This window comes from Ascaphus truei, chromosome 7 (genome assembly GCF_040206685.1).
Source record: "Ascaphus truei isolate aAscTru1 chromosome 7, aAscTru1.hap1, whole genome shotgun sequence".
Lineage (NCBI taxonomy): Eukaryota > Metazoa > Chordata > Amphibia > Anura > Ascaphidae > Ascaphus > Ascaphus truei.
The window spans coordinates 35,173,994-35,188,313 of record NC_134489.1 but is presented as its reverse complement, the minus strand read 5'-3'; the positions used below and the strand labels follow the sequence as shown (position 1 = coordinate 35,188,313).

Here is a 14,320-nt window from a genome sequence, read left to right as displayed (position 1 = left end):
GGAAGGTCCAATTAGGAACGGAGGCGGGACAGGAAGAGCTACAGGGAGACACTGCAGATTGGTGCAGGCATAACAGGCCAGGTGAGTCTTGTTGGTAACCTGAGTATGCCCGTGCGGTGTGCGGGGGCGGAGCCTGAGGTCCGGGGGACGGGAAGAAGAGTGTGCAGACTGAGCGTGCTCCGCAACTCGTGTACGCGCGTGAACCGAGCCAGTGGATGGTGCAGGTATGCGTGCAGGAGGGCGTGGGCGCGCGCGGCGCTGTACAGAGGAATCGCCAAGGGGAGTGATCCCACGACGGCGGCAGGGGCGGGGAGCCGTGGAGGCCGGTAAAGCAGGATTGTTTTGTGTGTCCAGGGGCTCCCTGCGGGGAGGGAGTGCTCTGTGTGAGGAGCGTGGAGAATGCCGATTCCTGACAGTACCCCCCTCTTCAGGAACGGCCCAAGAACGGTTTCTCTGGAAACTTTTTCCTGAAGGACTTAAGAAGAGCCGGGGCATGAATGTCCTTTGAAGGAACCCAGGATCTCTCTTCAGGGCCAAAGCCCTTCCACTGCACCAAGAACTGGAGCTGACCCCTGGATAGGCAAGAATCCAAAAGAAAGTGAACCTCGTATTCCTCGTTATTTTGTACAGTAATGGGATCCGGTTTACGAGTCTGATCCGGAAAGAAGTGACTGGAGATAAATGGTTTTAAGAGGGACACATGAAAGACATTGGGAATCTTCATACTGGGTGGTAGTTGGAGCCGGAATGCCACGGGATTTATTTGTTCACAAATAGGGAAAGGACCCAGGAACTTGGGTGCCAGTTTAGGAGATGGTACCTTGAGGTGGATATTCTTAGAGGAGAGCCATACCAAATCCCCTGGTTTGTAACTGGGCGCCGAACGACGACGACGATCGGCCTGTAGTTTTGACCTGCGGGAGGAGTTGAGAAGGGTAGACTGAATCCTGGACCATGCGGTTTGGAGGGAAGAAATGCGTTCATCTACGGCTGGTACTCCAGAAGGAATGTTGGGGATGGGAAGACAGGGAGGGTGGAACCCATAATTTATAAAGAAGGGCGACTCCCGGGTGGACTCGTTTTTGTCAGAATTGACGGCATACTCTGCCTAAGAGAGGAGTTGAGCCCAATCATCCTGGAAATCGGATATGAAACATCTCAGGTACTTCTCCAGGGATTGATTGATTGATTCTCTCCGTTTGTCCATTGGACTGAGGATGATAGGCGGAAGAGAAAGAAGAAGAGATGCCCAATCTCTTCGTGAAAGCTCTCCAAAATTTGGATACGAACTGAGAACCTCTGTCAGAAACAATGGACGAAGGGATCCCATGAATCCGGAAAATCTGCTCTGTAAAGATATCAGCAAGGGCGGGGGAGGTGGGTAATCCTTTAAGTGGAATGAAATGGGACATCTTTGAGAACCTGTCCACGACCACCAAGATAGTGTTCATTCCTCTGGACCTGGGCAACTCCACGATAAAGTCCATCGAAATGTGGGACCAGGGGCGGTCGGGAACTGGAAGGGGTAACAGAAAACCCTGAGGCTTTTGACGGAGAGTCTTGCTTTGAGCGCACGTGGGACAGGCACGGGTAAACTCCAGAATATCTTGAGACATCCTTGGCCACCAGAAATTCAGACGAATGAGATCAGTAGTCTTCTTAAAACCTGGATGACCTGCAGATTTAGAGGAGTGACCCCAAGACAGGACCTCTGGAACAAATTTGGAAGGTAAAAAGAGTTTGTTGTCGGGAACGACCAAGTCCTTGGGAATGCGTCTCTGGGAGTGCAAAATCTTGTCAAGATTCTTAAAAGAAGACGTGGCGAGAATCCTCTCATGCGGAAGGATAGTCTCCAAAGATTCCTCTGGCCTCTCTTCAGAAGAATGTATTCGGGAGAGTGCGTCTGCCTTAACGTTCTTGGTCCCGGGGATATAGGAAAGGTGAAAATCGAATCGGGAAAAAAAAGGGCCCAACGAGCCTGTCGTGGACCAAGGCGTCGAGCGTTCTCTATGTAAAGAAGGTTCTTGTGGTCCGTGAGGATAGTAAACGGCTCTTTCAACCCCTCCAGCAGGTGTCTCCACTCTTGAAGAGCCATCTTCACAGCCAGAAGTTCCCTGTTACCCATGTCATAGTTCCTCTTGGCAGACGAGAATTTCTTGGAAAAATATGCACAGGGATGTAACTTATCTTGGGGCGTGGGTCTCTGAGAAAGAACGGCACCAGCGCCGCAATCAGAAGCGTCGACCTCCAGGACGAAGGGAAGTTCAATGTCGGGATGACGGAGTATAGGTGCGGATATAAAGGCTTCCTTGAGTGTCTCGAAGGCGGAGATGGCCTCGGATGACCAAGCAGAAGGATCAGCTCCTTTTTTGGTGAGCGCAGTAAGGGGTGCCACAATGGTGGAAAAACTCCGTATAAACTTACGATAATAATTAGCGAACCCTTAAAAACGTTGTATGGCCTTGAGAGAGTTGGGTCTTGGCCATTCAGTGACTGCTTGAAGTTTACCGGAGTCCATCATAAACCCCTCATCGGAAATGATGTACCCCAGGAACGGAGTAGAGGTCGTATGAAAGGTGCACTTCTCCAGTTTGGCGTACAAATGGTGTTCCCGGAGACGGGAAAGGACGTAGGAGGTGTGGCGTATGTGGTCCTGGAGATCTTTGGAAAAAATCAGGATATCATCCAAGTATACAATAACAAAAACATTGAGTACCTTACGAAAGACGTCGTTGATGAAATCCTGGAAGACAGCGGGAGCATTACATAAGCCGAAAGGCATTACCAGATATTCGTAGTGTCCACTACGCGTGTAGAAGGCCGTCTTCCATTCATCCCCCTTCCTGATGCGCACCAGGTTATAGGCACCACGCAGATCCAACTTGGAAAAAATCTTGGCCCCCTGTAATTTATCGAACAGTTCGGTAATAAGGGGAGGGGGGTAACGATTTTTAATAGTTATCTGGTTTAAACCCCTGTAGTCGATGCAAGGCCTCAACGACCCGTCCTTTTTCTTGACGAAGAAAAACCCAGCCCCTGCTGGGGAATTGGAGTGACGAATAAAGCCTTTCTTGAGATTCTCCTGGATATATTCATCCATAGCGTGAGATTCTGGTAACGACAAGGGGTAGGTCTTGGACATAGGTAGGGAGTAACCAGAAACTAGATCGAGTGGACAATCTTAAGTCCTGTGTGGCGGCAAGAGGTCTGACTGTACCTTATTGAAAACGTCCCGGAATTGATGGTAAACGGAAGGTAGAATAACTTCGGGAACAGAGGTATTGGCCAGCAGTTGATGAGTCTCGCCTGACCTCGGCATCCAGGAAATGGGAGCGGAGGAAGTCCAGTCAATGAGAGGATTGTTAAGCTGTAGCCAAAGAAGACCAAGGGTGATGGGTATCCCAGGAGCGTGAATGGCATCGAGAACTAAGGTCTCCTTGTGCAGATGTGAAGACAGAAGCAAGGGAGCCGTCTCTAAGGAGATGTGGGCCGGGGTAAGAGGACGTCCATCGATACCGACGAGTGCGATGGGAACCTTCTTTCTCACTAGTGGTATGCGGTTTACCCTGGCGAATTCAAGATCCACAAAGTTTCATCCAGCTCCTGAGTCAATGAAAGCGGCGGTAGAAGTCTTGAACTTATCGCCTGAAAGGAAGACTGGAAATGTAAGTTTCTTAGGGAGTTCATCTTTATGAAGGGGACGTGGAGACATTACACCCAGAGAGAGCCCCTCTGTACTCACTGGGTGTTCCCGTTTCCCGGACACAGTGGACACTCCCGAACCAGATGTTCCATGGATCCGAGGTAGAAACACAATCCCCCGGCGTGGCGGAACTGCCGTATCGGTGTGCGGATGCATTGTACCCCCAATTGCATTGGCTCTGGCAACTCCAGTGCAGGACGAAGAGGTGTGGTAGCACTTGGGGGAGCAGGAGTGCTGCTGAGAGTACTGGAGAACGGAATTTGAAAGTTATGGAAGCGAGTGCGCTGACGCTCTGAGCGGCGTACCTTGATGCGTTGATCCACTCGGATGGCCAAATCAATCAGGACCTCCAGTTGATCCGGCCTGGATTGGCGAGAGAGTTCGTCCTTGATGGGATCTGCCAGGCCTTGCCAGAATACGGAGACGAGAGCCTCTTGTCCCCAGTTAGTCTCGGCTGCTAGAGTCCGGAATTCCACAGCATACTGTGTCACCATCCGCCGTCCCTGAGTGATCTGGAGGAGAGAAACAGATGCCATCTCCCGACGAGCGGGGGAATCGAATACCCGTTGAAACTCAGCTTTAAATGCCGGGTAATCTTGGGTAAGATCAGAACGTCGCACCCAAACTGGGGAAGCCCAAGCTAGGGCACTGCCAGTGAGGAGGTTATAAATGTAGGCTACCTTCTTGCGATCAGTATTGTAGAGATGGGGGGCCATTTCAAACTCACCTCACACTGGTTTAGGAAACCCCTACAATCTTGCGGTTCACCTGCATAAGGCTTGGGGGGAGGAATCCTTACATCTGAGCTGCTAACTGCGCTTGCGGAGTGGGGGCTTACATCTGGCAGGGTCGCGGTCGGTACCCTGTCTGAGAGTACTGCGACCTGGCGTGTAAGTGCCACAATTTGATCCGCCATGGCCTGGTTTTGCTGAAGCAGATTAGAGAGAAACTGCTGTAGTTCGGTCTGGTCTGCGTCTTGTGGGCTCGACATAATGTTACGCCGGTGCTGCCCGCAGACCAGACCCGTCCCCTGAGCTGAAGGGGGAAGTGGTAATACACGCACCCGCAGCAAAGGGAGCGTGTCCGGAGTGTGGTATGAAGCGTTGCCAGGCCAGGTGTAGTAAGGTAGACAATACTTGCCGGTACCGGTTGTAGAGATAGAGTGATGAATGCCTTGCCGAGGTCAGGTAGTGGAGAGTGGAGATAGGTCGTTGTCCAAGCCGTGTTCAAGGGGTTACCAGAGTGAGCGTTGTCCAAGGAGTGCCGAGATTGAGAGCCAGAGGGGGTAGTCGCACAAGCCGCGTCAGAACCTGTGAAAACACTGAGAGAATCCAGAAGTACTTCCATACAGAGACTATGTCGAGCAAAGACTGAGAGCAGAGAGGAGCTAGATAAGTCCTGAAGTCCGGGGGACGGGAAGAAGAGTGTGCAGTCTGAGCGTGCTCCGTAACTCGTGTACGCGCGTGAACCGAGCCAGTGGATGGTGCAGGTATGCATGCAGGAGGGCGTGGGCGCGCGCGGCGCTGTACAGAGGAATCGCCGAGGGGAGTGATCCCGCGACGGCGGCAGGGGCGGGGAGCCGTGGAGGCCGGTAAGGCAGGATTGTTTTGTGTGTCCAGGGGCTCCCTGCGGGGAGGGAGTGCTCTGTGTGAGGAGCGTGGAGAACGCCGATTCCTGACAGCAGGAAAGGGAAGCGTGGGGGAGAGGCCACATTAGCCAGAGGGGAACCGGAGGGCAAAGGAAGAGGTAGTGTGGGTGCAGGGGGTCCGTGACCCACCTGCATAGGACAGATCTTCCCCGCAGGACCATAAGAGAATCCCTGAGTCACGGTAGAGTAAGGTTGCTGCAGGGACGCCCTATAGTGGTAACGACATTCCCCATTACTGTATATGAGCTAGGGACCAAGTGTGAAGATTTAAGGTTGCTGCAGACGTCTGGGACCAGGCCGCTGAGCACTGTGACACCGGAACACCATTGCTGGATTGGCGGATCCTTTTTGAAGTATTACCGGTCACCGCAGTGACCGGAAGGTATTTACAACAAGTGCACCGACACCGGTCAACAGGCACTGATCCCGCCTTAGGGAACACTCTTTGGGGACACTAAGTGGAGTGGTCAAAGGACTGGGCCTTTATATCATTACATTACATGGACACGGTGTGGGGCACGCGGTGAAGGGACAGAGACATTACTCCTTAAGATAGAGTGGCTGATCCACTAGTGTTATAGTATAAGTACAAGTATGGTATGATATGTGTTATTGCCTCAGTTAAGCATTAAGGTTATTATTGCATTCTAGTAAAGTCAGTTCAAGCATTCAAATATGTGTGTGGATATGGTTCTTGCCCAGGGGAATCTTACATGATGGGGATCCTGGGTAAATGGAGGCGCTGCCGTTAGTATAAAGTGTTACCCCAGGCTCCCAGCTAGCGGAGGCTCAGATCTCCTGGAGCCACAGGTGTGTGCAGTACCCGTAGTCTCTTTAGAGCGTCAGAAAAAGGGCTACATACCATAAACAGTAAGATTGAAAAAAAGTTCCTTTGTGTCTTGGTTTGAAAGAATAATTGATGCCCGAAAGACTCCGGTATCATTCAACCTCAGTTCCGCGATCCTTAGTCCTGTTCCATTGTTATATACTTCCGAGCGATTGCTGAACTCACTGTTGGTGATTTTATATTGTAGACTTCTGAATTCTCCAACTTTAACTTTTATTCCATTGTTATGAAAAAACCAGGTGACTTCTTCTACAGGACTTTGCAGGGGCAGATAATGAGACAAATAGATGGATTGTTTGACAAGGCCGTTCACCTTAATAAAGACCTCTTGGCTTTCTACAAAGAATAGGAAATCAGAAACAGATAATTATTACCACTTACAAAACATGCTGCACATCTTAGTTGTCTCAGTAAACAAAGAACCCCCAATGTAGATCCATTATATCACATTATTTAGTTAAAACATAAAAAATTATTTTCTTGTATATATGGGTCATTTGATTCAATCTTTTCGCTAAAACAGGTCAACCCTGCAACCATGTCACACTGCTTATAGGAGTTAATCTTGCAAAGCAACTGCATCTAAATTGGGCTGTACAAAGTCAGGGCCGGAAAATTATAAAGAAGTATCAACAGTATTTGCAGGTGCAGATAATGAGACAAATAGGTGAATGGCTTTGCCAAACAATCCGTCTTAGTAAAGACATCTTGGCTTTCTACAAGGAATAGGAAATCAGAAACAGATCATTATTACCACTTGCACAATATATAGTAGATATTAGTTGCGGCCTGTTGCAGCATGTTCATGTGATAGAGATTGCAAAAAAAATACAAATATATTCATCCAATATAAGGTAAAAGTCACAATTCTGGCAATACAGAAGTACAATCAGCTGACGGCAGATTCTGCACATCGACATGATGATGTGAACTCGATCGGCGCTTATGAGCGTGTCATCCTGCAGTAATGTAGAATGGTAACGACCTTCGGATATTTAGTTTCTTTTGGATGAATACATTTGTATGGTAATAATAACATTTCTTTGACTTTGCTTTTCTACTGAGGTGCTGGTCACTCCTAATCTCTGTTTTCTTTTTCCCTTTGCTATGTATGTATGTATGTATTGTATGTCTTTATTTATATAGCGCCATTAATGTACATAGCGCTTCACAGCAGTAATACACATGACATAATAATATAAATAACAAATAATACAAATAACACATAATGGGAGGAAGCGCTTCGACATAAAAGTAACATTAGGAAAAGGGGTCCCTGCCCCGAAGAGCTTACAATCTAATTATTTTTATAGTCCATGTAGCCAGCAAGGATGTCCCTCTCCAGTTACGCTGCTTTATCATCAGGTCTTTTTACTTGTACTGTATAGCCGTGAGGAGGGGAGGGGAATGTATGGGGAGGGATGGGAAAGGTATGAGGAGGGGGGGGGGAAGGTATGAGGAGGGGTGAGGAAGGTATGAGGAGTGGGGAAGGTATGAGGTGTGGGGAAGGTATGAGGAGGGGGAGGGGAAGGTATGAGGAGGGGGAGGGGAAGGTATGAGGAGGGGGAGGGGAAGGTATGAGGAGGGGGAGGGGAAGGTATGAGGAGGGGAAGGTACGGGGAGGGGAAGGTATGAGGAGGGGGAGATATGAGGAGCTAGGGGAAGGTATGGGGAGGGGAGGGGAAGGTATGAGGAGGGGAGGGGCAGGTATGGGGGAGGGATGGGGCAGGTATGAGGAGGGATGGGGCAAGTATGAGGAGGGATGGGGCAAGTATGAGGAGGGATGGGGAAGGTATGAGGAGGGATGGGGAAGGTATGAGGAGGGATGGGGAAGGTATGAGGAGGGATGGGGAAGGTATGAGGAGGGGAGATATAAGGAGGGGGAGAGGGTAGGTATGAGGAAAGGATGGGGAGGGAGAGGTATGAGGAGAGGAGGTATATGGGAAGGTATGAGGGGAGGAGAAGAGGGGGAGGTATAAGGAGAGGGGGAAGAATGAGGGGGCAGGAATGAGGAGAGGAGGGGGCTTTGTGTGTTTGTCAGTGTGTGTGTGTGTCACTGTGTGTGTCACTGTGTGCACGTATATTGGGGAGGGAGGTTGAGTGGGGAGGGGAGAAAAATACATGGGGGTGGGGGTGTAAGAGAGAGGGGGGGAAGGAATGGGTGAGAGGGTGGGGAGGAATGGGTGACTTGGGAGTGTGAGGTGGGGTGAGAGTGAGGAGGTGTGTGAGAAGGGGGGGTTCTCGCAAGGCCGCCGAAACGTGGGTAGAGGGCCCCGGTGAAAACGTTCTTCCTGGGCCCAAGGAAAGCTGTCTGTGGCCCTGCATGGCAGTGATGTCACTGACTGCCACGAGGAGAGCAAGAGACCCTATTTTGCAAAGTATAAGGTCATGAAGGTCACATTTTTAAAAGTCTTAATTTTAATTAATGCCTAAAATCTTTTATTTCATTTATGTCAATTAATTGTTTATTTAATTTTAATTTGTTAATTATTTAAATTTTAATTAATGTCTTCATTATTTATATACACACAAACACACACTGCAGGGCCCACCTCCTATACACACCGACACACACTGCAGCCCCCACCAACGGGACGCATTATGGTGCAGAGGCATCACGTGATGCCACATTGTCATGGCAACATGTCACCGCCTGACGTCAGTGTCTCGTTGTCATGGCAACGAGGTGCATCACGTGATGTATTTTGTTTTAGAAATAATTTTTTATTGTTTCCCGGTTTTTCATTTTGAAAATCTGGTCACCCTATGTGTACAGGCTTACCCCGTTTTAAGGACACTCACTTTAAGTACACTCGCGAGTAAGTACATATCGCTCAATAGGCAAACAGCAGCTCACGCATGCACCTGTCAGCAAGTCCTGAACAGCAATACCGGCTCCCTACCTGTACCGAAGCTGTGCGCAAGGGGGGAGACTACAGAGCCTGTTACACATGCGTTATTTACATCAGTTATGCACGTATATGACGATTGCAGTACTGTACATGCATCAATAAGTGGGGAAAAGATAGTGCTTCAATTTAAGTACATTTTCGCTTTACATACATGCTCCGGTCCCATTGCGTACGTTAATGCGGGGTATGCCTCCACGGTATATTCAGAATGTGGACATTTGTTAATATGTTGTATTGAATATGCTGTGCAATATCTCTCCCTGCTGTCTAGCTCAAGGGTGTGCAAACTGGGGAGCGCAAGATTTGGGGGGGGTGTGTGGCTGCAGAGGTCCCGCGCTCTTCCACAAGGCATTTAAATGAAATGCCGGGGGACTGCGCGAGGTCTCTGCAACCTCTACTTACCGAGATTCAGCCGGCTTCAGGACACGTGACGTCACATGACCCCGCTGCGTCACCGAGGTAAGGGGGAGGGGCGCGACATCAGAGGAGAGCAGGCAGGGGGGGGCGCAGCAAGAAAAGTTCACACACCCCTGGTCTAGCTGAAGCTAAAAGGATTCTGGGTGCTCGACCAGGACGGATTTCCCTGAGCGATAAGTATACTAGAGATAAAGCAGGGAGGTGCTCTAAGGCTGTGGCCCCAGTGTTCACGGCTGCACATGCACACAGCGGTATGTGCACGGGCGAAAGCCGCAATCTGCGGTCTGTGGTTGAGCTGCAGTAGAAGAGCAGGAGATCGCGATGCAGCATGGCGGGCGGGCGCGGCCATGATGTCACACAGCTGTTTCCCCCCCATTGGCTGAACCACCGCGATGATGTGGCCAGTGCTCCGTCACCACAAGAACAGACTGCGCGAGGTAATGGGGGGCGCACCAAAGGAGGTGAAGATGAAGAGGGCGCACAGCAAAAAAAAGTTTGTGCGCCCCTGATTTAAAGCATCGTTTGGCTGGTTTTCCCTTTCCTTTTTTCCCTGTCTACAGATATTCCTGATTTGTTTGTGCTTTATTTAAGAATTGTGCAAACTGGGACTGCCTGGGTAAGAACATACTGCAACTGTATGTACAGCCAGCAATCCCACAGGTTAAACAGGGCATACTTTACCATTCTGCTCAGGAAACAATAGGTTATATGGTATTGAAATAACTATATCATTTGAATCCCCATTAAGACAGTTAAAAAAATGACATTTTCACCCTTATTACATACTTTTAGGGTGCCCTTATAATGTTCCCATAATCTAATCAGCCCTGCCTAACACATAAACCCTGGTACCAGCGCAGGCAGTGTTAGGCTTAAATCCATGCTCCTGCAGTAAACAACTCCCTTGAGTGACAGGGGGGGGGGGCCTGAGGCCTGGGTAATGCCCTATGAGGGGCTCAGACCTAGGACCCTCCCCTGGGCACAAAAGGGGCTGCAGATCCATTAATGTGTAGCCCTTGTACCCCCCCCCCCCCAAGTGAGATTGGGGTGGGTATGCTCTTCCGAATTCTTGCTAGGTGTTGTGCTGTATACCTGTTGGTAACAGGAGGGCTGAGTGCTCCATGGTGTTGTGGAGAGAACCAGGACAGGTGAAAGAAACTCTTTTCCTGCCAAAGAGCTGGAGGCCTTGTGACTGGATTCACACACTGCACCCTGCAGCAGACTCCCCCCGGGAAGCTTTTTATCACGCACTAGCACTGTTATCTCCGATTTGATGGACGTACAGGCCCGGAAAACCAAGGAAATGAAACGTAACACAAGCCAGATTTCAAATTCCTTTGTCTTAGTTTATTAAGCATAGGGTAACAATTTTTATAAAGAAAAAAGAATAGGTTTGGTTAGAGGCGTAACGTAGGTGTAACCTGGGTGTGGCTTGGGCATGGCTTGGGTTAGAGGCGTGATTTAGGGGCAGGACATATTAGTGGCATGATTTTGGGATGTGATTCTCCCAATACAGGCATTGTCTGAATACATAGCTTATTCATTGTCAGTTATCAAAAAAACTTGAATTTCTCTAGCAACTAATTATATGATTCTGCCACACACTATAGATCAGGCCTGCACAACTCCTGTCCTCGAGGGCCGCAAACAGACCAGGTTTTCAGGATATCCCTACTTAAGCACAGCTGGCTCAATTAGTGGCTCAGTCATACTCAGCCACTAATTGAGCCAGCTGTGCTTAAGTAGGGATATCCTAAAAACCTGGCCTGTTTGCGGCCCTCGAGAACTGGAGTTGTGCAGGGCTGCTATAGATGAACCAATCAGTATCCTTCCCTCAGGCTGACACTCTCTGGTAGTTGCTAAGGCCCGCCCTTGGATACTGGTGACACAATCCAAGTCTGCAAAAACACACAGGCCTTATTGAAGGAATGAACCCCTCCACTGCCTGCACCTAACAGGGCTTACACTGGAAAGATCCAGGCAGAGAAGTAGCGGGGGCGTGGCCATGACCTCACGCGGCTGGTTCACCCTCATTGGCTGAACCGCGGGTGGGCCACGCCTCTCGCAAGTTGTAAGCTCAATTTGCATGTCTTTTAAAAAAAACTGGCAGTACGGCGAGGCTGCCAAATGCGCGCGTACTGGGCCCAGCCCCATTGAGGGGCGGTACTTGTACGCACAGCGTACGCCGAGCCGTGCGCTGTAGGACACACTGGGGACGCAGCCTTAGGGTGGGGGAACATGTGTTATACTTGTACAGTACTGTACTTAATGTGATGGAGTCAGACGTTCCCTCCCCAAAACAACAAGGGGAAAACACTGCTACTTATCTGCAGTATGAAAAGAAAACATTGAGAACAATAAACCCATATATTTGTTCTGAGGGGTGCCAGCGTAGTCCAAAAGCAAATTACAGATAAAAAAATAATAAAAATCTGACTAAAATTAAAAGCTGCACTAATAAATTATACAAATATTGATATAGAGTTCTGTTCAAAATTAACTATAGACATTTATTCTTGCATAGAAATGATATAATAACTCCGTTACTGTTAACGTAATGCTAATAACGCAACAACATTTAGCACCCAAACCCGCTCTTACTCACACCCAGACTCTGATTATCATGGTGTTATTTCTGGGAATAGCCTAAAAGCAATGCAATGAGTACAGGACTTAACCCTTTCACTACTTGCACTGTTGACATCTTGAAAGTTCATCTCAGAGGGACTTCTGGCATTCCTAATGTTACACGTGTACAGCAAATGCACCAAGCCTTTATCATGTACAAGCATGAAGAAGTTCATACAGCTGCATGCAAAGTGCAGAATAAGCTCATATTTCACATCTGCTATGATTATTTTTGCTATAGATTGGTAACCTGTATTAGTGACCTCTGTTATACTGAACCTCCTGATATGAAATGCATGGGTCTGCCGCTTTCGTTTCCCGCGCATAAGTTAGAATTGAAACTTGTGAATTTCAATTGCAATGTAATATCTAGTAAATAACACTAATAGAAAATAGGAATTAAGTGTTCACAATAACAATAAAGGGTAGAAACTGGTGGGAAAAGGATTCAGGTAATAAGTGATTATCTGCGAATCCCGCAAGCCTTATTGCCAGACACAAAGTGAGATTTAGGGAAATTGTCTGGTATGTAAAAATGAAACAATTAATTAAGGCAGTTTGTAGCTCTAAAAGTTTATTTTTTAATTTCACTCTATTTAATGATATTTTTTTCCGTGTATAATTCCGTGTATTTTGACGGTGTACGTGGCGCTATACATAGAATTTTGCAGGCACCGTCCCTGCCCCATAGAACTTACAATCTATTTTTTGGTGCCTGAGGCACAAGGTGATAAAGTGACTTACCCAAGGTCACAAGCAGCTGACACCAGGATTTGAACCAGCCCCCCCCCCGTGCCTTTACTCACTGAGCCTCGTCCTGCTTAAAATAGAGATCAATGATGCCCCACCAATAATATAATTTTGAACAGACATTCATATGGGAAGCATATTACTGACCTGAAACAGAGAGGATGGCTGGCAGGACAAGAAAGCCCAGGACCTTTTCACAAAGAGAAGTTTGCATTTTGCCCCTGGGTACCCACGCAAGATATTGTGTCTGTGTGTTAAAGATGAAACAAAGAAAGTGGGAGGATTCGAAATAATGAGGAACTGGCTGACACTATATATGGTGTGAATGTGACATGTGGCATTAAAACAGACCACAGAGTGCCCAAACCGACTTCATATTTCTTGCATTGGATTGTAAATGATACAGCTTACAATTATTTAAACTTTTTCAGATGAGTTAAGAATCTCTACTAAACCAGCAGTGTCTTTCTCAGCCGTTGAAGCTCACACTGCAAAGCTATTTTGATAAATCCATCTAACCCAAACCATTTGCCAAGATTCATTGGGATTGTAACATCTGCAAAATGGACATGATGTAAAAAGTGACGCATGCGTGCTCATGTGCATGTCATTACCCAGAATCCCTGGCTGCACTGGAAGCATTGTATGCCAAGAGATAATGGGGAAAGGCAGGGTTGCAGACCTGAATGTGCTCACAACGTGGTATTTTTATTTACCATAAAAAGGGAAACATTACTGCACACAAAACAAGTAACGTGTCTGTCAACATCACTAATCATTCAGCCACCAAGAATGTCATGGGATACAAATGTATAACCAGAATCGTTTTACAAAAATGATTTGTTTATTTCAGATGGCAGAAGAGAGAGCCAATGTTTTAATAGAACTGTTCCTAATGGAGGCACCAGAATGTGTTTCTTATCTGCAATACACATCTACATTCTTATTGCAAGTAAGTTGCATGTTCTGTAATTGTCTCATTTAAAATGTAATCATATAACAATAATAATAATATTAATAATAAATGGTGCGAGTTACATTCTCTGGCTTTAGGTGGCATTATCTGCTGCTCCTATGAGCTTTCCGTCAAATGTAAATAACAAGATATCATAAATATGCTGGTGACATAAATTGATGCAAATGAAAAACGTGCCTGCTAGTTACGAAGTCAATTGTGTCAGTGTAGGTGATGCGAGGGGAGGAATGAGACCGCAGGCTTTTATTAGGCCGTTCAGCAACATAAAATATAGAAAGTAGAAAAAAATAGTGGCGCCCTTGCATACATAAATAGTGATTAACACAAATATATATTACAAAACATTAATTATACAATATAGATGAATACAACCGTGAGGTGATAAGGAAGGCTGAATACGGTTCCCAAATGACTGAATCGTATTCCCAAATGACTGAAC

The 14,320-nt window shown here is 47.5% G+C and overlaps 1 protein-coding gene across 2 annotated transcripts in view; it reads right to left on the bottom strand.

The window, feature by feature from the left end:
• LOC142498960 (SLAM family member 5-like) overlaps positions 1 to 13,247 on the bottom strand; it is a 32,699-nt gene extending 19,452 nt beyond the window's left edge. The window contains exons 1-2 of one of the 2 annotated variants that reach the window (XM_075607648.1): positions 13,053 to 13,247; positions 6,214 to 6,534 (exon numbers count right to left, since the gene is read on the bottom strand). In XM_075607648.1, coding sequence (XP_075463763.1) covers positions 6,214 to 6,534; positions 13,053 to 13,119 — 388 coding nt within the window. In that variant the 5' untranslated portion in view covers positions 13,120 to 13,247. Of the gene's footprint in view, positions 1 to 6,213; positions 6,535 to 10,619; positions 10,778 to 13,052 lie in introns of those variants that run through there. The other variant, XM_075607649.1, reaches the window with a different exon arrangement.
• Positions 13,248 to 14,320: the final 1,073 nt, after the last annotated feature.